Below are 23,473 nucleotides of genomic sequence, written 5' to 3'. Positions count from 1 at the left end.
TAATTGCCATCCAAGTACATATACAGTCACGTGTGCTAAAAACTCTGTGTAGTGGCTCTAGAGAAGAAGATTCTTAAAGGGCTTTCATATAAATCCTTTAAATTTAAATGGCCGTCAAGTGATGTGACACAGGGCGACAATTTTTAAAATGCGCTGCTTCAGACCATATGTAATAACCGTGTAAAGTTTCTGCAGATTTAGTCTGGCGATTTTCATTGTACCTGTCTCACAACATTATGCTTAGTAATCCTGACAATTTTAAGAGGGTATCACCCAGAGGGTCGATCCCATAATAATGAATATTGTAACAATAAGAAATAATATTAAAACATTTTTTTAATGGATAAAGAATATTTTCTCATAGTTGTAACGGTTAATTACACAGTTACTTTCATCCTTCAAATATCAGGAGAAAACCTATTTTTACTACATACATGCTTATACATCGCCTCCACTTTTCAACTTAGGATTCTTTTCAAGGCATTTCCCTTTAAAAATAGTCACCATCTTTGAACTATACCCTCAACTAGTAATTGTATTTTCAGTGTTGTTTCTTGTCAATAATTACCTACACACTGCGACGGCAGCTTCAAACGAACCAGTTAAAAAACAGTATTTTCTTCATCTACCTGGCATCTGTTTTGCCCAGGTGTAAGGAATTATTTCTTCAATATTTTTATCATGCATATAATTTTTGTAATGTATGTAAACTGCGAAAGAGTGCATTTCATAACACTTGTTCTATGAGTTTTTGTGCAACATGCATCCAGAATGAGCATAAGAACAAGCACTACGGTATACGTTTTACGAGAACCTAAAACTATAAGACCTAGTGACGGTTTCGTTTGTGTTGTAGGCTGTGACACTTCGCAGGCTACCAAGTGTGGAGAAGACTGTCATTGTATAAATAAACTTTACTGCGGGCAAGACCTCTGTTATGGGACATGCGAAGAAGGTTGGGAAGGAAGAACTTGTCAAACACCTAAAGGTAATTTTGATGACGGGTGGGAGGGGTATCCTATCGGGCACCTACAGGTAATTTCGGGAAGTTTTGATAACGGTTGGAGGGGAGAATCTGTCGGGTACCTACAGGTAGTTTTGGGAAGCTGTGATAACGGTTGGAGGGGAGAACTTGTCAGATACCTACAGGTAGGATTGGGAAGCTGCGATGATGGGTAGGGGGAGTGCCTTTCAGGCACCTACAGGTTAGATTGGGAAGGCTTTGCTTGTATCAATGTTATTTTCAAAGCGATGACGGTTGGGAGGGGAAAATCTGTCAGACACCTACATGTGAGATTGGGAAGCTGGGATTACGGGTGGGAGGAAGGTATCTGTTTCTTACCTGTAAGTAAGAGTGGGAAACTGTTATAACAGATGTGAAGGAACAACCTGTTAGACGCATGGAAGGATGAGATAAGGAGTAGGAGGCTATGATGCGAGGGGTGGTTTGTTGATAGAACCTGTTCGTCAGAAATTTACTAGTGCATGATTGCGCAACTCCCCAAATACTATATTTTCGAGAAAATTGTTGCAAATCATTCCCCCGTGGTTGTCATGTTCTACTGTTCTCACAATCATGTTTATGTCTTGTATCAGCATGCAGGTGTTTTCTTTTGTAGCACACTTATTCATGCCCGGGTGAACTGAGCAGTGATTTAGGTAACAAATGTGCCAACGTAAATGGTCATGTGTTTTGGTCACAGGATAATTACAACATGAAAGACTATAATATGGAGGGTAAAACCTAGGCGCTGTTTCTCAAAGGGGTCGTCACGTTATGCCGGTCGTAAATACCAAGGCGGCATATGACGTCAGTATGCGACGTCATGGTGATTAGGCCGTTTAGGCGTTCAAATTCCTCCTCTTGTCAATTGACTTCATTTAGAATTTCATTCTAACAGTTATTGCAAATTCTTATATGGTACCAACCGGTCTCCGCAAAAGCAGAATTATAAAAAATAACGGTTAATGGAAATTTATTAGATGTCAGTAGTCTATAACAATTCAAAGTACACTCCCCTGAAAAAAATCTTCTCCCCAGAAAAAAAGGTAACCTTACTATTCTGGTTCACCACTCTGTAACAACCTCTGTGCCTCGCCTGCTTTGGTTCACCACTCTATAACAACCTCTGTGCCATGCCTGCTTTGGTTTACCACTCTATAATAACCTCTGTGCCATGTCTGCTTTGGTTCACCACTCAATAATAACCTCTGCACCATGCCAGCTTTGGCTCAACACTCCATAATAACCTCTGTGCCATGCCTGCTTTGGCTGACCACTCTAAATAACCTCTGTACCATGCCTGCTTTGGTTCACCACTCAATAATAACCTCTGTATCATGCCTGCTTTGGTACACCACTCACAAATAACCTCTGTATCATGCCTGCTTTGGTTCACCACTCTATAATAACCTCTGTATCATGCCTGCTTTGGTTTACCACTCTAAAATAAACTCTGTATCATGCCTGCTTTGGTACACCACTCAATAATAACCTCTGTATCATGCCTGCTTTGGTACACCACTCAGTAATAACCTCTGTATCATACCTGCTTTGGTTCACCACTCTAAAATAACCTCTGTATTATGCCTGCTTGGGTTCACCACTCTAAAATAACCTCTGTATCATGCCTGCTTTGGTACACCACTCAATAATAACCTCTGTATCATACCTGCTTCGGTTCACCACTCTAAAATAACCTCTGTATCATGCCTGCTTTGGTACACCACTCAATAATAACCTCTGTATCATACCTGCTTTGGTTCACCACTCAATAAAAACCTCTGTATCATGCCTGCTTTGGTTCACCACTCTAAAATAACCTCTATATCATGCCTGCTTTGGTTCACCACTCAATAATAACCTCTGTATCATGCCTGCTTTGGTTCACCACTCTAAAATAACCTCTGTGTCATGCCTGCTTTGGTTCACCACTCTAAAATAACCTCTGTACCATGTTTGCTTTGGTTCATCTCTCTATAATAACCTCTGTATCATGCCTGCTTTGGTTCACCACTCAGTAATAACCTCTGTATCATGCCTGCTTTGGTTCACCACTCAATAATAACCTCTGTATCATGCCTGCTTTGGTTCACCACTCTATTATAACCTCTGTATCATGCCAGCTTTGGTTCACCTCTGTATAATAACCTCTATATCATGCCTGCTTTGGTTCACCACTCAATAATAACCTCTGTATCATTTTGCTTTGGTTCACCACTCGATAATAACCTCTGTATCATGCCTGCTTTGGTTCACCACTCAATAATACCCTCTGTATCATGCCTGCTTTGGTTCACGTCTGTATAATAACCTCTGTATCATGCCTGCTTTGGTTCACCACCTTATAATAACCTCTGTATCATGCCTGCTTTGGTTCACCACTCCATAATAACCTCTGTGCCATGCCTGCTTTGGTTCACCACTCTATAATAACCTCTGTATCATGCCTGCTTTGGTCCACCACTCTAAAAAAACCTCTGTATCATGCCTGCTTTGGTACACCACTCAATAATAACCTCTGCATCATGCCTGCTTTGGTTCACCTCTGTATAATAACCTCTGTACCATGCCTGCTTTGGTTCATCACCCTGTAATAACCTCTGTACCATGCCTGCTTTGGTTCACCTCTGTATAATAACCTCTGTACCATGTCTGCTTTGGTTCACCACTCTATAATAACCTCTGTATCATTTTGCTTTGGTTCACCACTCGATAATAACCTCTGTATCATGCCTGCTTTGGTACACCACTCAATAATAACCTCTGCATCATGCCTGCTTTGGTTCACCTCTGTATTATAACCTCTGTACCATGCCTACTTTGGTTCACCTCTGTATAATAACCTCTGTACCATGCCTGCTTTGGTTCACCACCCTATAATAACCTCTGTACCATGCCTGCTTTGGTTCACCTCTGTATAATAGCCTCTGTACCATGCCTGCTTTGGTTCACCACTCTAAAATAACCTCTGTACCATGCCTGCTTTGGTTCACCTCTGTATAATAACCTCTGTACCATGCCTGCTTTGGTTCACCACCCTATAATAACCTCTGTACCATGCCTGCTTTGGTTCACCTCTGTATAATAACCTCTGTACCATGCCTGCTTTGGTGTAGCACTCTGTAAATTCTCCCATATTGTGGCTGTTCTTCTAAAATTCTATACCATTCTATAATTAAACCCATAAGATGGTACCTTTGTACCTCGTTCCTCTGATTCATCACTCTATGAATCTGTTAAGTCCATAAGGTGGTTATTGATTTTCACCATTCTGTAACAACGCTCACATTGTAGCTACCCTGCCTGGAGATCGTTGCACTATCTGTTTTTCACTCATTATCACGCGAGATTTGTAAAACCGACCGCCTTATAATCTTCGTCTATATACTGGACGCTACGAGTGACCAGCCTATAACTATTTCCACACTGTGGCCGCTACGGGTGACCAGCCTATAACTACTTCCACACTGTGGCCGCTATGGGTCACATGTTACCATATCACTACGTCCACCTTATAGTCACGTTCACATCGTGACTGCCAAGGGTGACTAGCCTATAACTACTTCCACACTGTTGCTGCTATGGGTCACATGTTACCATATCACTACGTCCACCTTACAGTCACGTTCACATCGTGACTGCCAAGGGTGACTAGCCTATAACTACTTCCACACTGTTGCTGCTATGGGTCACATGTTACCATATAACTACGTCAACATCGTGACTGCCAAGGGTGACTAGCCTATAAATGCGTCCATACCGTTGCTGCTATAACCTATGACTACGTCCTCAGCGTGGCCTCTATGGGTCGCCACCTTAGAAGTACATCCACATCGTGTCTGCTATGGGTTATCACCTGAGAACTACATCCACAGTGTGGCCGCTACCTTAGAACTACGTCCACATCGTGGCTACTATGGCCCACAGACCTATAACTACATTGATATCGTGGCTACTATGGGTCACCACTTTATAAGTATGTGGGTTTAAACCCGGTCTTGGACAAGAAATTTGTAGATTTCTCCGCTCTCACTGTGATTTGTGTGGCTGGTATGCCCGTTTGTGGAACCAAACTTTCATTTAAGGCCCACTTGACTTTCACAATCGTTCTGTCCCTATATGTTCTCACATCATCCCAGTTTTCTATTTCGATTTCATTATCTGATTCCCACTTTTGTATGTTATAATTCCGCCTTTACATTTATACCTTATCATTCAGATCTCTTACTATCAGTAATCCCTATGGTCCCATGCCCTTAATCTTTTGTGTTATCAGCAACTGGAGCCACAGACATGAGCACTGCAGCTTTATCCTCGTCCACGACTGGGGCCATTGTGGGAGGAGTACTGGGTTTCGTTGTTATTCTCGCCCTTGTTGTTGTTGTTGTGATATTCCTGAGGCGAAGACGGTACGTAGACAGAAGTGGGTGCCATTTATCACTCATGAACTATCTGCGCCATAAATACAGCCCCAGAAACACTGTATACGGGACTTGTAGGCAAGGCATTTTACTGAACTGAGGCGGAGTATACGTCGTGACAGAATGACGACGCACTGCATGCCAGGGCGCTAATGACATGCCATTTAGAGCTTGTAATCTGATTTATACTGCACATGATGCGTAAACATGCTTGGATTTATTAATTTTATTTAATTGATTGGTGTTTTACGCTATCGTGTTACCGCATTTGTGGGCGGCTCCATGGTCATAGTTCCGCGCTGGAGTGCTAATCTATGGAAGCCCAATACCCCTCAAATACATCTTTCAAATGAAATATGCAACACCCAAAGGAAATAAGCATCTGCCGAAACGAGCAAACATCTCCCGAACGGGACAAGCGTCTTTCAAAGTAAAGTAACTAAAGCAGGGGAGGTAATTATCAGAACTGGGTAAATGAATTTAGTGACCAAAGATTGCCAACTTGTGAGATCTTGTGAGACAATGTATATCAAAATGTCTTTAATTATATATCCGACACTCTCATTAATGTGCCTAACACCACATTATGTGATTAAATTCAGGTGTTTGCATATCCCTACCTCTATTTTATTTTAATAGAGTACTATAATGGGGCGGGCATAGGTTATGGTTCAGTTCTTTCTACATTTAACTTTTGGTTACTGTATAACATTAAACCAGACTCGTGACAAATGCAATTGCAAATATATTGTTGTAATATTGTACGACGTTATTTATTATTGTTAGCTTTGGACTGCTCCCTTCGACATGACAATAGCAAAACTTTACGTCGTGATCTATGATCTGATAATGAACATATTCTTTTGTTTCATGACATTTATAACAAGAAAATTGCTTCCTATATATTAAATACACGCTTCATTTATGTATAAGTCACTATACATGTAGAAGCATGCTATATTAAAACGGAAACGATCACTCCAAGACAACAGAAGTACATGGGTTTATTTTAAGGACACACGAAATTCTGCATATTCAGCTTTTCTCCGACAGGACTGTCCCAGTCTCAGTATATACTTGTATAACATTGTGGAATAGTTGTACTGTTGATGTCGATTATCACTTCTAACTTCCAAACATTATCATGAGAACATTGTATAGATAGGCCAGGATTATTACAACAACGTTACAAACAGTAGCCTATGTGCGGCATCCCCTGTAACCAGGCCACGTGAGTATTCTGGGTGCACTGTAAATTCGTGGTCAACAGGCTACAAATGCCCAGTTGTATTTCCAGGGCTAGAAAAAAGTAATAAAACATTGCTCCTAATACTATCTTTATCTACACCAAAGCCTCAGATTCGCTTCAACAATATAAATATTTCGCCTAGACGCAGTGTCGAGCAACAGAGTATTATACTCATTGCAGAATGTAGAACTGTCAAAGACCATAGGTACTACAAGGAAATCCTGTCGACTGATTGGTTCAGGCGAGAAAACAAGGCAGTATGTGCCAAAATACAGCAAACACTACAGATTCGATACACACTAAATATTTAACCCCTAACTTGTTAATTTATACTGATTTAAATTCTACTGACTAAAAGGTTTACCAGGCGGTGAGTCTTCTCCAACATGCTGTCCGAGTGCTTTTGGTGGACCTTGCTTTGGTTTGAGAGATGATTGTTTGGTTTTGCAGATGATTATTCGTTTTTGGGGATGTTTTTGCGGTTTGGGAGATTCTTGTTTGGTTTGGGAGATGATTATCTAATTTGGGAGATGCTTATTAGGTTTTGGAGATGCTTGTTTGGTTTGGAGAGATGCTTGTATGGTTTGGGAGATGCTTATGTGGTTTGGGAGATACTTGTTTGCTTTGTGAGACGCTTGTTTGGTTTTGCAGATGCTTATTCGGTTTTGGAGATGGTTGATTGGTTTGGGAGATACTTGCTTGGTGTGGGAAATGGTTATTCGGTTTTAGAGATATGTGTTAAGTTTGGGAGATGCATTTTTGATTTGTAAAATGCTTGTCTGATATGGCCGTAGATGTTTGCTTAGCTTGGGAGATGTTTATTTTGGTCGTAGATGCTTATTCGGTTTGGGAGATGGTTGAGTTATTTCGGAGATAACTCTGTGTTGCCGGTAATTGTTGCCGTCTCGCTTGGCGCTCGGCAGAAAGGTAAAAGCTAAGAAAAGGGCCGGTTGGCCCGGTGTCAGTATAATGTGACTGAGTGGCGTGTCATGTTTGGTGTCTTCGGTATGATACTTCAGTGGCGTCAGCACTTTTGCGTCATGGACCCATCCTGCCACAAGAAGGCGCAGTATATGTACACACACCTAATGATTCCTCGTCGTCATATGACTGAAACATTGTTAAGCACGACTTTAAACCCCAAGCATTTATTCATCCAATGTAACAAAGAGACACGCGACTTGAGAGTTCAAAGCCAGCCCTGGACGTGGAATTTGTAGATGCTCATCTCTCACTGTTAAGTTAGGCCTTGGTGGCAATATGCGGCCGATTGTGCTCATGCGGCTGTTTGCATAGCCTTGCGTTTACTGAATACCATTTGCCTTCAACAAATATGGTGTCGTATGGTGAATCAGAACACTGCTGTTCCTTAAAAATCTTGAGAATGGCGTTAAACAACAGTTAACCACTAAATCAAACAAATAGTCAATCTCAGGATTACGAAGGTGTCATAACACTGTCGAGGATCTGTGTATAGTTAAAAGATTAACCAAGTAAATGAAATATGGAAATAAAAAGTAGCAGTAACAAAATTAACTATGTACATGCTTTATTCCACAGGAGGTCTGCGCGAAGGAACTCGGAATCTGATTCTGACAATATCGTCAACAGGCCAATCATCGTAACTGGTGCGTTCATATAAGTATGGCGGAGTTTTAGTGTTACTCCGCTATTCCCTAACGTACATAAATGCTTTGTTCGGATGTGAATCTGTTGTGATTTACAATCTCGTTTCTGAGGAAGATTTTAAAGTAAAAAAAACCATAATGCTTAACGAAACAAACCACAAACAATAGGTTGGGCATGTTCCAGCACAGGTCAATGCATATAGGCCAACTGTCAAAAAAGAGGTACAAAATGGTGTCCGTTTTATCGAAGAATGTACGATATTTTATCAGAGAGCAACAGGCTCTGTTCCTGTATTTATTTATTTCGTAAATACGGCCCAGAAACCTACAAAATAAAATAAATAAATTAAATAAATAATAAATAAATCAATAATATTTATTTAGTAGGTTTCTGGTATTTCCTTCACGAATTTTTCTGTGATGTGTCCGATGGCGTCATATTTATGATGGAGTCTCAGCAAAAGATCACTATCTATCACTATTCTGGCACTGTCAGTGTAAGCCAATCATTGTTTGGCATGCAATGGCACAAGGAAGTGACGTGAAACATAGACTATATTTACTATGTATTATATTTGTACATCTCGATTATAATGCAACAAATGAAGCAATTCAGGGATATGTTTCGAAAACCAGATTTGCAAAGCTTTTTGCAAATGGACCATGGTATGTGTTCTATGTACACGTGTAATGTTTATCCGAGTTATCATGGTAATGATATCCTCATCGTTTTGTGAGTGGCTTTGATAATACGACAGGCAGCTTGGTGCCTTAGAGGTTAACGGAGGAATGATCGAGGGGCCAGACTTAGGGTCAGGTTTTATCAGGTTTACAGAGTTGACCGTGTGAATACTTTAATTGTTTATTTATTTCATGGGTGTTTTACGCCGTACTCAAGACCGTGGCACATACGGTCGGAGAGGAAGCCGGCATGAGCTGGACTTAAAACTCACAGCTGATGGGTCATGGCGTGCTACACCCTCAGCAACGGAGCGCCCCCCCCTCCCCCCCTCCCCAGCCCCGTGTGAATAAAGCTCTGGACATTTGTGGTTAAGAAGACCTTAGCAGCAAACACTTTGTATACATATGCCCCTTCTTTCTGTATTGCAGACAGTCTCAAGGTTTCAAATAAAAGGGGCAGTCATGCCACGAATTCGGTCATGTTAACCAAGGTCATTGGTATAAATGAACTGGTGACAATTGTCGGCTATTGTGACGCGGATCCAGAAGCCCTGGCGGATGAATTTGAGGTAAATACGTGTGTGTGTGTTTGTGTGTATTCTTTCATCGATGAATTTTATCAGAACACTGTGGGTAGAAGGAGATATGTTAAAGGAAACGCAATGTAAAATTTCATCGATAGTGTGTGCATGAAACTAAGCAAGATATAGCTGTTCTGACTGTATCAAGCTTTTTTTATTCGTCTTCAAGAGTCATCGTTATTTAAGTTCCTCTGCATGTAACAATATGAGTAGGTGAACTATTTGATTTCTCGTTTCTTGTGTGTGTAAGCTTTAATTCAGACAAAAAAGAGCTAGTTTTTGAAAAATAATTTCCACGAGACAGAAGGCGCTATATTTGGCCCTGGGTGATAATGCACCCTCTATTTTCTGATTGTCAGAATTTACCTGGAGGTGTGTCGAAGAAGTCAGAGACAGCATTCTTACCCCAACACGCGCACAAATGCCGGTACAAAGGAATGGTTCCATGTGCGTATATCTCAAGGCCTTTTGTGGGTTTTTTCTTATTGGTTTTATTTTTGTTTCAAATGATCCTTCTCATTATACTCCACTTTTAAATCAATAATCCTGGTATTGCATTATTTGATATCATCAGAAATGGGATAAGCGATCTGTACAATGTGCCATCAGTGCTGTGTCCATAAACAATGTCTGGACGAAACGTTATGCCTGATCGCTATGGCATTCCACTGAGGCAGCACTAAAACTATATTGACGCAGATTACTCAATCATATTTTGTGTATTCCCTTCCAAAACCCCACATGATCATTTTTTTCGTTACAGATGACCACTCTCGCGTTGTCTTGGAGCCACGTGACAGCGATCCCTATTCGGATTTCATCAATGCCAGTTACATTGATGTAGGTTCTCATTGCTGATAATTATTTATCATAGAACTAAACCACGAGACTGTAATTAATTTAGCCCAAATCAATCTAATAATAAATGAGGAAATAAAAGTTGTTTTGACTCAGTTTTCAGTGGTCTTTCAGTAAGGATTTAGCTCCGTGATTACATATCATGTTAATACAGGTTTCAGCGAACTTTTCGATTCCTGATACGATTTGTATGATTTGTTGCAGGGATATTCTACGAAGAAGAAATTTATAGCGGCACAAGGTCAGTTAAACAAGATACCGGATTCTCGATCAAAATGCTTGACTGTATTACACTTTGCTTCTTTTGGGTTGCTTGTTAATTTGTTTGAATCATGAGCTGTAATGTTTCGGCGTTTGTGTAACTGATTATTAAATATTTGGTGTGCATGTTTACTTGTTTTAAAACTTGGTATGTAACGCTTCAATGTATAAAATATCTAGTTCTTGGCCACCTATGCCTTCTCAACACTTCTCAACATATGCTGTGTTCCCAGCATCTGGTGTTCCCATTATGTGCCGTCTGTGCGTTCTCAGCATCTGATATGATCACATATGTGTTCTCAGAATCTGTTGTGATCACCATGTGCTACCTATGTGATCTCAGAATCTGGTGTGATCAGCATGTGTCACTTTGTGCGGCGTTCGCACCCTCTGGTGTGACCATCGAGTACATCCTATGTGTTCTCAGCATCTAGCATGACCAGAATGTGTCACCTATGTGTTCTTACCATCGGAGATCTCACCCTCTGGTGTGACCACCATGTGTCACGTATGTGTTCTCAGCATTTGATATGACCACCATGCTTCACCTATGTGCTCTCAGCATCTGTTTTGACCACCATGTGTCACCTGTGTGCTCTCACCATGTGATGTGACCACCAAGTGTCACCTATGTGCTCTCAGCATCTGTTTTGACCACCAAGTGTCACCTATGTGCTCTCAGCATCTGTTTTGACCACCAAGTGTCACCTATGTGCTCTCAGCATCTGTTTTGACCACCATGTGTCACCTGTGTGCTCTCACCATGTGATGTGACCACCATGTGTCACCTATGTGCTCTCAGCATCTGTTTTGACCACCAAGTGTCACCTATGTGCTCTCAGCATCTGTTTTGACCACCATGTGTCACCTGTGTGCTCTCACCATGTGATGTGACCACCATGTGTCACCTATGTGCTCTCAGCATCTGTATTGACCATCAAGTGTCACCTATGTGCTCTCAGCATCTGTTTTGACCACCATGTGTCACCTATGTGCTCTCAGCATCTGTTTTGACCACCATGTGTCATCTATGTGTTCTCAGCATCTGTTTTGACCACCATGTGTCACCTATGTGCTCTCAGCATCTGGTGTGACCACCATGTGTCACCTATGTGCTCTCAGCATCTGGTGTGACCACCATGTGTCACGTGTGCGTTCTCATCATCTGGTGTGACCACCATGTGTCACCTATGTGCTCTCAGCATCTGGTGTGACCACCATGCGTCACCTATGTGCTCTCAGCATCTGGTGTGACCACCATGTGTCACCTGTGTGCTCTCAGCATCTGGTGTGACCACTATGTGTCACCTGTGTGTTCTCACCAACTGGTTTGACCCCCATGTGTCACCTGTGTGCTCTCAGCATCTGGTGTGACCACCATGTGTCACCGATGTGCTCCCACCATCTGGTTTGACCCCCATGTGTCACCTATGTGCTCTCAGCATCTGGTGTGACCACCATGTGTCACCGATGTGCTCTCACCAACTGGTTTGACCCCCATGTGTCACCTATGTGCTCTCAGCATCTGGTGTGACCACCATGTGTCACCTGTGTGCTCTCAGCATCTGGTGTGACCACTATGTGTCACCTGTGTGTTCTCACCAACTGGTTTGACCCCCATGTGTCACCTGTGTGCTCTCAGCATCTGGTGTGACCACTATGTGTCACCTGTGTGTTCTCACCAACTGGTTTGACCCCCATGTGTCACCTATGTGCTCTCAGCATCTGGTGTGACCACCATGTGTCACCTGTGTGCTCTCAGCATCTGGTGTGACCACCATGTGTCACCGATGTGCTCCCACCATCTGGTTTGACCCCCATGTGTCACCTATGTGCTCTCAGCATCTGGTGTGACCACCATGTGTCACCGATGTGCTCTCACCAACTGGTTTGACCCCCATGTGTCACCTATGTGCTCTCAGCATCTGGTGTGACCACCATGTGTCACCTGTGTGCTCTCAGCATCTGGTGTGACCACTATGTGTCACCTGTGTGTTCTCACCAACTGGTTTGACCCCCATGTGTCACCTGTGTGCTCTCAGCATCTGGTGTGACCACTATGTGTCACCTGTGTGTTCTCACCAACTGGTTTGACCCCCATGTGTCACCTATGTGCTCTCAGCATTTGGTGTGGCCACTATGTGTCACCTGTGTGTTCTCAGCATCTGGTTTGACCCCCATACATCACCTATGTGTTTTGAGCATCTAGTGTGACCACCATGTGTCACCTGTGTGCTCTCATCATCTGGTGTGACCACCATGTGTCACCTGTGTGTTCTCACCAACTGGTTTGACCCCCATGTGTCACCTGTGTGCTCTCATCATCTGGTGTGACCACCATGCGTCACCTGTGTGTTTTGAGCATCTGGTGTGATCACCATGTGCCATCTAAATATTTGGTATGCATTTTTATTATATTAAAACTTTGTATGTGACGTTCCAATGTCTATAACATTTAGTTGTATGTATATAACTAAATAGTCCATGTGCCACATATGGCTTCCTAAGATCTGGTGTGACCGCGATTTTTCACCTATGGGTTTCTTTCTGAGGAGATTATTTACTCGGCCTTATATTATTTGTTCTACATGTAAGTCTGCATGAAAATAACAGGGCATTTGTATTCACAGGACCCACGACGTTCATCATGAACGATTTCTGGCGGATGGTTTGGCAACTGAATACGGACATCATCATTATGCTGACAAAAATAAAGGAGGGAAACAAGGTGTTTATTTTTACACAATAACCCCAGGTTATGGTTTGTCTCGTGTAAATGTTTCGGATTCTGACAAATCAATTTAAGCCTGGTTCTGGCATTTACAAACATGGTAAACCGGTCACATTTTGAAACGCCGCACGCTAAGTACTTTACAATAATAGTTTCAAGATTAGTAAATGTAGTTTTTGTTGATACATTGGAGCGCGTTTGTATTTTCCAATTAATCCCTAAGCAATCGGAAAAGGGGAATGTCAGAAATAGAAAAAATGCACACGTGGCAAAGTTGAAAATTATAGCCACACTATGTCTGGTTCAGGATGAATTCACTTACCCGATTACCGGCCGATCTTTCAGTGAAAATCCACAACGTAAAGCTAAAGCATGTCGCGAAACAAAAATCATAGTTTCAGATGCCAGGCTAATTTCACTTTGAACTAGGAAATTTCAGATAACAAAGTCAAAGTAAAGACGTTTTTCTGCAAACTGTCTTCACGTCTCATTATAGCTTTAAAACCCGTTTTCTTCCCTAGTTCAATCTTTTTACATTATTTTATGTGTTTTAGATCAAATGTGACCAGTACTGGCCGGAGTCAGGTAGCACCGTTTACGGCCACGTCACTGTGGAACTTCTGGCCACACACCAGTTTGAGGACTTCTGTGTGCGCACCCTGACTGTTCGAGCGGTGAGTACTTACTTGAGTACACGCACAATGAAAACCATCAGGTGACTTGCTGGGTGGAGCAGAAAGAGCGGATTGGCGTTCCTGATTGGTCCTGCGCACAGGACCTTCACAGCGCATGCTCAGCTCTCAGCGTTTGATTTACAATGACTCCCGTCACCAGGGAAAGTTTTACAGAAATCTTGCACAGTACTAACAATGACATTTCAAAGCAAGTTTAATGATAAATGATGATTACAGGGCCGAGAACGGGCACGCCAACGAAAGAAGCGAACGTGGCAAGAACTCATTGCCTTGGGCGACGTGGCTATTATGAAAAACCAGTGGCATGCTGGATATTGGGCGGAATTCAGTGTGGTTGGAGAAAAGTGGCACCTGTTACATAAACTGCTACCTACTTTTACTGTACTTTATGACAGTGCCATATTTGACACTGTTCGCATGGCTTAGCATAATATAACCTTCATAAATGAGTTTTATTTTATTTTTTCCAGTATGGTTTTAGAACTGGATGTAAGAAAAACCTTAATGTAGTCTATTTGCTGAGACAGAAGTGTAGGTCTTGTTACTATGTGGAGTTTATTCTTACCGCATGCTGGTACAGCTATTGAAAAACAAATTACTATCTACGCCCAATGTCTAGCGTGCGACTTGCTTTTGAATAATTATGACGTCGCCTGAGGCAATGAATTCTTGATGTCGAAATTAAGCTTATGAAGTTTAACGTTATGAATTGGAATATTAAAGACGCACAACATATCAACGTGTAGAGCTTCAGTTATTACGTGTCACTGACCAAAGGAAATTTTGGTAGTGAGTCTGACTGATTTTACAGACAGCTGAATATAGCATTGGATTAATAGTAGCCTATTCGGCTAGAGTCTTGCTTTCCACGCCGCGGATCGGTTTCTGACAATGGAGATCGCGGGTTCGAGCCCAGCTCTCACTGACTGGGCCGTAGTTGCAGTTTTGCGGTTTGACAGGTACATGATCGTGGTCAATTCTCCGTCCTAGACTTTCTACGTCTTTGTATTCTGACTGCAGTTCCGAACGTCTTGTGCCCATCAGGGAGTGAATTGTAACAGTTCGACAGGCTTTATATCTGGGAATGTTTCTAGGGAGTAAATTGTCACTGGGATAAGAAATTTTCAAGTACGGACATGCCAAAGTGTTGTGCACATCTATACACACAGAGAGAGATCAAAAAGGATAATAATACTAATCTTGGCCTATGGCTTCCATTCAGACCGGGTTAATACTTATTTTATAAACAAAGTTTCTTTGACATCTACCAAAGCCTGGTTTTCATCCTGAACTTTGCAAAACGAAAACAAAACTTTAAAGGCGGTGTTAAAGAGAGAAAGCATTGTCTAATGTGTCGACTAACAGGAAGAGAACAGTGATTTCCATTGAAAATCTGTTGTCTGTGTACAGCTAGCGGGGGTCAGTTAAATCTGTTGTCTGACCAGTGTATTGTTTGCCACACCCCTGGAATATAAGTGCGTATGCACCGTATTTAGATTCACATGTTCATTTTAAGGGGATTTAAGGGAAAAGTTGTACCGGGATTAGACCTTCGGCTATGGACTTATCCAGTGAATTGCTATAGTCAAAAATTAAGCACGGTTTTTTGAGGTGATTATTCACCATTGGCAAATTGAACAGAAATACGGAGTTTTGTCCCTTTGTTTATAGTGCAAGAATTAGTACATTTAGCCGTGATATAGATGTTTGGTCAAAGGGTGCCTTCTACAAATCCAGTATGCTACACATATTTTTGTTATTAAAGACAACGTATGAACTAACATGGTACATAAACTGAATACTGATTTAATTTATTGGCTTAGAACTTCCTTTGTGTCTTTTAGTCATCGTTAAAAAACTGTTGACTGCTTCTCTTTGAACGAGTCTGTCTTAATTTCCTATTTTTATATACTTTCATAGTTTTTGGGTGGTTTGTGTCGAAGATATAGGTCTTGCGATTATTGACCGGGAACGTTCAGTATGGTTGACGGCTTGTATACACAAATGTTTCGACGCTGAAATTCTAGTTCCTTGTTTGCATTTCAACGACAACTTAGTGTGACTGATTCACGTCTTTGTTGTTGTAGGACGGCAAGGTGCGGACGCTCAAACAGTTCCACTTTACCCACTGGGGTGATCATGATGCCCCGTCTGAGACCACGGGTGTAATTTCCTTACTGACTCGGGTACAGGAGGCCAAGGATGAGGGAAAGGGACCCATTGTCGTCCACTGCAGGTAGCACCTCATTTATTCGGTTACCGCTTAAACAGGCTTGCCTTTCAATCTGTAGGACACACGATGTGCGGGTTCAAGACGGGCCTGGGACACGGAGTGTGTATACCCCTTGTATATGGGGCCTTGGTGACAGCCGCCGACGCTCGTATGGCCGTGTGTGCATTGTGATAACGATCGTTTACCCGGCGCATTTTGATGTCATGCACCCACAGCTAACCAACAAAGAAGAGTGGAGTAAACAAGTCATAATTATGGCGTAAAACAACAATCAGAATAGTAAATTCTAAACATAGAACAGCGATCGTTGACCAGTACAGATAATGCGTTCCAGTGGATTGTGACCAGATCTTGACCAGTCAGATAGAATGTTTGAATCCATCACCCACCTGTGGATGGTGACCAGACCTTGACCAGTCAGGTAGGGTGTTTGTATCCATCACCCACCTGTGGATGGTGACCAGACCTTAACCAGTCAGGTAGCGTGTTTAAACTCATCACACACCTTTTTCTCCGTGTACATGTAAGCCCACTTTGGTTTACAGAATTTATAACACTAGGATTTTTGCATGAGTGAAATATTGCTGTATATTTATACCAAAATGTAAAACGAATGTATCTTTGCACGGTTGGGCTTGGGAGTCTTTGACAATAGCCCTAACTATTACATTATTAGTATATTTTATGTGTCTAACGGACGTAATCAGTTTCAGTGTCTCACAACAATGTTTACTCGCTATGTTTCAAGCTAAAATTCCACTTTACGATTGGAATTTTTCTTAATTTTACTTGCAATTTTTCATTACATTTTGATTTTGCATTGAAACTAATCAAATTGGTGCATAATGTTTGGCAATTATATATGCAAGCAAAGTAAGTTTAACCTGTCCTAAAGTAAGTGCCTTGTTAGGTACCACAGAATATTTGTCTGTTTGTGAGTGTTATCAACCCGCAATGTCTGTACACCATCACAGTTCTCGTGGCGGTTGTACATCCGTATAGGTACTATAGAATGTCTATTTGTTGTGAGTGTTATCAACTGGCATTGTCAGTACATTATCAGAGTGTAACTGCCTATCATACATCGCTGTATGTACTATAGAATGTCTGTTTGTTGTGAGTGTTATCAACCCGCATTGCCTGTACACCATCACAGTTCTCGTGTCGGTTGTACATCGGTATAGGTACTATAGAATGTCTATTTGTTGTGAGTGTTATCAACTCGCATTGTCAGTACATTATCAGAGTGTAACTGCCTGTCCTACATCGCTGTAGGTACTATATAATGTGTATTTGTTGTGAGTGTTATCAACCCGCATTGCCTGTACACCATCACAGTTCTCGTGTCGGTTGTACATCGGTATAGGTACGATAGAATGTCTATTTGTTGTGAGTGTTATCAACCTGCATTGCCTGTACACCATCACAGCTCTCGTGTCGGTTGTACATCGGTATAGGTACGATAGAATGTCTACTTGTTGTGAGTGTTATCAACTTGCATTGTCTGTACACCATCACAGTTCTTGTGTCGGTTGTACATCGGTATAGGTAATATATAATGTCTATTTGTTGTGAGTGTTATCAACTCGAATTGTCTGTAAATTATCAGAGTGCCTGTGCCTGTCTTACATCGCTGCAGGTACTATACAATGTCTGTTTGTTGTGGGTGGTATCTATCCACATTGTCTGTACATTATCAGAGTGCCTGTGCATTTCCTACATCGCTGCAGGCACTATAGAATGTCTATTTGTGGTGAATGTTATCTATCCACATTGTCTTCACTGGCTTCGGTAGCTCAGTTGGTAGAGCGTCCACTTCGGGGCGGTACATCCAGGGTCAATCATGGGTCGGGTCACACCAAAGACCTTAAAACAGAGGAAGTTGAAACAGCATTAAGGGGATTGTACGATGACTGCCTGACCAGTATCAGTATAATTGCTCTGGCTGGGCGAATTACTTACCTTCGGTAAGTCGTCTCAGTGAAGCAGCACTAGGTAAAAGAGTGATGGATATCCATCCTGCAACAAGGAGGCACATTACACGAACATGGACGCTAATAACCTTCGTGGTCATATGACTAAAAAATTACGATGTTAAAGTATGATGTTAACCCCCAAGTACTCACTCAAGCATTTCACATTGTCTTTACACTACCACAGCGCTGGGGTGGGCCGGACAGGCACGTATATCGCCCTTGACATTTTACTGGAGCAAGCTCGGGCCGAGAATCAAGTTGACATTCCCAAGTATGTGACACGGATCCGGTCACAGAGGGCAAATATGATCCAGACTCAGGTTAGTCTCGCAAAATCTTGTACCGTCTCGCGATACCGAACGTCGAGCGGAGAATTCTGTAACAGAATCAGGAGCATGGGCAGGTGTGAACTTACCGATTGGCTGTTACCTGCATGACATGTTCTAAGATGTTTTCCTGCTCTGTAATGCCTCGTCGAGATCGCGTGAGGAAGGCAGTAAACAACTTCAAATTCAGTTACGTTTAGAAAAGTGGATATCTCCTTGCTGTATTTAAGACCTTTCAACGGTTCCACAAACAAACCAGGTGATGTGAGACTCACTAAACTCAGGTAACATTTGTCACTTTGAGATTGTTTCCTCCATATCTCAACAGTGTGCCATAGCTGAGCGGGAAATGAAAGCCTTTCCCTCCTAAAGTAATCCACCTCTAACATGTGTAATCCATTGTTCTTTCCTACCTCTGTGATGACGTTTTGTGTGCAGAATGGTGACGTAGTACTCATATATTAGGAGAGAACAATGGTCAGTCCGGCCTGGACCCGAGTCGTCTTTACGCGGGAAAATTTACCTCGTTCCCGGTTTCAGTACAATGGTATAATATACATACTAATGTGGCTAGAGTAGAGATCATTTAATTACTCTTCGCAAATGTACTTATATTTTTCTATCTAAGCACCATAGGTCCTGAAAATTTTCCATGCTTTAAATTTTGTAAAGTACACAACCTACAGTTGAAAATCTATTCTTGTAAGGAATATCATTATGTTTGATTGACTGTTAGCCGAGCAGGCAGATGGTGTCTCTGCTAGGTTAGATTATTCTCTCAATATTTAAATTTCTCTTCACCAACGACTTTAAAATGTTTAAATATTTTAAATGTGTTTCTCTTTGCTAGGGTCAGTTTACCTTCCTTCACCGTGTACTCCTTGATGCCTGGGTTGGAGCTGACAGCATTGTCACAACCCCGGAGTTTGCGCAGCAATCCACATCTTACTTCCGGCCTGTCCCGCCTAACAATGTACCCAAGATCCAGTCAGAATTTGAGGTACATGGACTGGGACATTTTGTTCAGAACAGAAACATCAAAATGCAATATTCTCAGTCAGCTGTGTTTTCCGATTTTCATTTATCCAGTTGATAAATGTGTTATTTGTTTCAGAACTATTTATTGTAAATGTAAGCGAATAAAAATGAGAATCATAATTTGTAATTGTTTTGCATAAACTTTTTATTAAACTTGTTTATGCCGTCCAAAGTACCTTCCAGTATTTCAGTTTTATACTATTAGTCATCGTGTCAAAGAATATAGCCTTACAAATACAAGTTCTGCCCGGTTTCCTCCCACCATAATGGTGGCGGCCGTCGTATAAGTGAAATATTCTTGAGCACAGCGTAAAACACAAATCAGATAAAAATCAATAATGCATAATAAGCTTTGAATGTGGTTGTCAATTTTTTAAAAATTAGATTGAACTTTTTCATTTCCATACAGGTATAGAGGATTACTTCTAATGGAAGAAGAAGTTATGATAAATATTATTAAATGCATGAGAAATAAAACGTTTTTTTTTTCTCACGCACGTGAGGTGTCGTATACTGAGTTGTATGGATTTTGCCTCTTTGCTTTCAGGCACTGGAGGTACTACAGAATAAGCCGAGCTCTGAGGCTTTCAAGGCGGCGTGTACAGAGAAGAACATCTCTAAGAACAGAGATCCCGACCATCTGCCGCGTAAGTAAAACTAAACAGGTTTAGAGTTCATCCTCGGTTTGAAATAGTCTTCAAATGATTGACAGTTTACAGTAGGGAAAGCTCATTTAAAGTTTCAAGTGAACATATTTTTTATAAAGAACCTGAGAAGTCAAATCTGACATCCAGAATATAACATGTAAAAATCAAGAAGAGCTTTATCACAGGCAATGTGTGCAATAGTAATAGTGAAATTAAGGCCTCTTAGCAAATATTCCTTAAAGGCGAATTGTGAACGATAATGAACCTTCAAGGCCATTAATCGTGACCCAATTTCCGAAACAATACTCAACACAAACCGCCAAAGAACTCGCGACTAAATTTCATCATGTAAACAAACCATTGTAATTGAATTTAACAGCCGACTAAATTTCATCATGTAAACAAAACATTGTAATTGAATGCAACAGGCGACTAAATTTCATAATGTAAACAAAACCATTGTAATTGAATGCAACAGGCGACTAAATTTCATCATGTAAACAAAACATTATAACTGAATGCTATAAGCGACTAAATTTCATCACGTACTGGTGTAAATGCTAAGATAGCAGTAACTTTGACATCTCTAGTCGTCATATGACGGAAAAATTGTTAAGTAGTACGTTAAACCTCAATTACACATACATACTTTGACGTCTACGGTTTAGGCAGAATCAGGTAAAACAACTTACAGTAATGTTAATAGTGATGGCCTACAGTTACTCAAACTGCTGTTTGATCATTACATTAAGTAAATTATAACATGAAACCACCTGGCATTAAACGATTTATATTACATAATTTCCAGTTTATATAAAACATTACTTTACAAAACAATATATACTTGAGTAAGGCGTAAAACATCAATCAAATAAATAAATAAATAAATATACATAACATTTATGATTACAGCCGACATAAGCCGTACATTCCTGTCAACGTACATCCCCGGGAGAACAGACTATATCAACGCCGTTTATCTACGGGTAAGCCTGAGTAATCTCCCCTTGCCAGTGAAAACCCCTTCAGCTATCAAGAAGTGAGGAAGATTGTACCTTATTTGTTGCAGTAGAGGATTACCACAAGATAGTCTTGATCGGTTCAATCCGATTGTTACATTGTACTGAATTCTGCTAGGTATTGAAATATACGAGTGTCACTAAAGTCTGGCCATATATTAAATCGACAATTACAATTAGATGTAATGAAAATTGAACTAGATTTGACTCCTCCCGAGCCGTCCACAGAAGTTTGCAAAAGCTATGCCTACAGTATAAAAGAGACTAAACTCTCTACCCTCCCCCCCTCCCAGAGAAAAAACAAATAATAATAAAAAAAACGAAATTGGTGAATGTAAGTAAAGTTTTCCGTGATTTTAAGTATGGAACCGGCTAATTTAAGTATGATATTGGCAAATTTAAGTATGCTATCGGCTAGTCATAGGATTATATCGGGAGCTTAAGTGTGGTTAATTTAAGTATAAAGTTTGGAATTTAAGAGGACAATGGGAGACTTTAAAGAGGATGGCAAATCTAAGAGAGCTAAGTAGAGATTGGTGAAATTTAAGTAGGGTACTGGCGAATTTTAGTATGAGTTTAGTATGAGGCGAAATGAAATTAATGGTACCCTCCAGCCATAACCAGTTCTTGAGGATTATGTCTTTTGAATGGCAGGGTTACGAGAACAAGTTCGCCTACATCTCCACTCAGATGCCTTTACCGGACACTATCATTGACTTTTGGAGGCTTGTTCTCGAACAGAGGTCGTCAACGATCATAATGCTGAATACAGGACAAAACGAGGTAAGCTGTGTGGGGCCGCCCAGAGGATTATGTCCAGCCGCCCAGAGGGTTATGTCCAGCTGATGAGATGTTCTGTCCAGCTGATGAGAGGTCCTGTCCAGCTGATGAGCGCTTCTGTGCAGCTGATGATAGGTTCTGCCCAGCTGATGAGCGGTTCTGTCCAGCTGATGAGAGGTTCTGTCCAGCTGATGAGAGGTTCTGCCCAGCTGATGAGTGGTTCTGTCCAGCTGATGAGTGGTTCTGTCCAGCTGATTAGTGGTTCTGTTCAGCTCATGAGCGATTCTGTGCGGCTGATGAGTGGTTCTGTCTGTCCAGCTGATGAGGGGTTCTGCACAGCTGATGAGTGGTTCTGTCCAGCTGATTAGTTGTTCTGTTCAGCTGATGAGAGGTTCTGTCTGTCCAGCTGATGAGAGGTTTTGTCTGTCCAGCTGATGAGCGGTTCTGGCCAGCTGATTAGTGGTTCTGTCCAGCTGATGAGCGACTCTGTCCAGCTGAGGAGCGATTGAGCTTTCAGCTAACGATCTATTCTAACTATTTAAGGTTTAGTTTTAATCTGCAACATGATTATAAAGGAGAGTTTTGAACAATCACCACAGGATGCTCGCATACGATTCTGCTCAGTCATTGTATTCCTCTGTTCATCTGACACACGGCTTTATTTATAAATTTAGTTAGCTAATTAAAGCACGTTTCTGTTCAATCACTGCGTTCTGTTCAGCGGAGGAAGGGTTACTTTCAGCGTCTGTCTGGGTCTGTTCAGCTAACACATGTTTTTGTTCAGTCTTCGTGTGTGTGTTTTCAGCTAACACATATTTTTGTTCAGTTACTATATGGGTCTGTTCAGCTAACACATATTTGTGTTCAGTCACTGTGTGTGTTTGTTCAGCTAATACATGTTTTTGTTAAGTCACTGAATGGGTCTTTTCAGCTAACACATGTTTTTGTTCAGTCACTGAATGGGTCTTTTCAGTTAACACATGTGTTTGTTTAGTTACTATATGGGTCTGTTCAGCTACACATGGTTTTGTTCAGTCATTGTGTGGGTCTGTTCAGTTAACACATGTTTTTGTTCAGTCACTGTATGGGTCTGTTCAGCTACACAAGGTTTTGTTCAGTCTCTGTGTGGGTCTGTTCTGCTAACGCATGTTTTTGTCAGTAACTATATGGGTCTATTGAGTTAACACATGGTTTTGCTCAGTGAGTTTGCTCAGTGTGGGTCTGTTCAGCTACATGTAGCGCTTGGTTTTCTTTATCACCCTAGTCTCCGCTTCCTTTACTTTTATTGCTATCATGATATTGCTCACCTGTCTCTCCAGGACGGTCAGTATTGGCCGGCTGATGAT

General features: G+C 41.4%; 1 protein-coding gene across 1 annotated transcript in view; it reads left to right on the top strand.

Moving 5' to 3' along the window:
* Positions 1-22,495, top strand: part of LOC135463493 (receptor-type tyrosine-protein phosphatase alpha-like) — a 39,265-nt gene extending 16,770 nt beyond the window's left edge. Inside the window, exons 5-17 of the mRNA XM_064740750.1 lie at positions 5,280-5,412; positions 8,234-8,301; positions 9,412-9,551; positions 9,923-10,010; positions 10,327-10,403; positions 13,968-14,087; positions 16,196-16,344; positions 18,502-18,637; positions 19,494-19,643; positions 20,229-20,328; positions 21,241-21,314; positions 22,002-22,130; positions 22,253-22,495. Of these exons, the coding sequence (XP_064596820.1) occupies positions 5,280-5,412; positions 8,234-8,301; positions 9,412-9,551; positions 9,923-10,010; positions 10,327-10,403; positions 13,968-14,087; positions 16,196-16,344; positions 18,502-18,637; positions 19,494-19,643; positions 20,229-20,328; positions 21,241-21,314; positions 22,002-22,130; positions 22,253-22,495 (1,607 nt within the window). The remainder of the gene's footprint in view (positions 1-5,279; positions 5,413-8,233; positions 8,302-9,411; positions 9,552-9,922; positions 10,011-10,326; positions 10,404-13,967; positions 14,088-16,195; positions 16,345-18,501; positions 18,638-19,493; positions 19,644-20,228; positions 20,329-21,240; positions 21,315-22,001; positions 22,131-22,252) is intronic.
* The last annotated feature ends 978 nt before the right edge of the window (positions 22,496-23,473 follow it).

The sequence above is a fragment of the Liolophura sinensis genome, chromosome 3, assembly GCF_032854445.1.
Source record: "Liolophura sinensis isolate JHLJ2023 chromosome 3, CUHK_Ljap_v2, whole genome shotgun sequence".
Lineage (NCBI taxonomy): Eukaryota > Metazoa > Mollusca > Polyplacophora > Chitonida > Chitonidae > Liolophura > Liolophura sinensis.
This window is presented reverse-complemented; position numbering and strand designations above follow the sequence as displayed.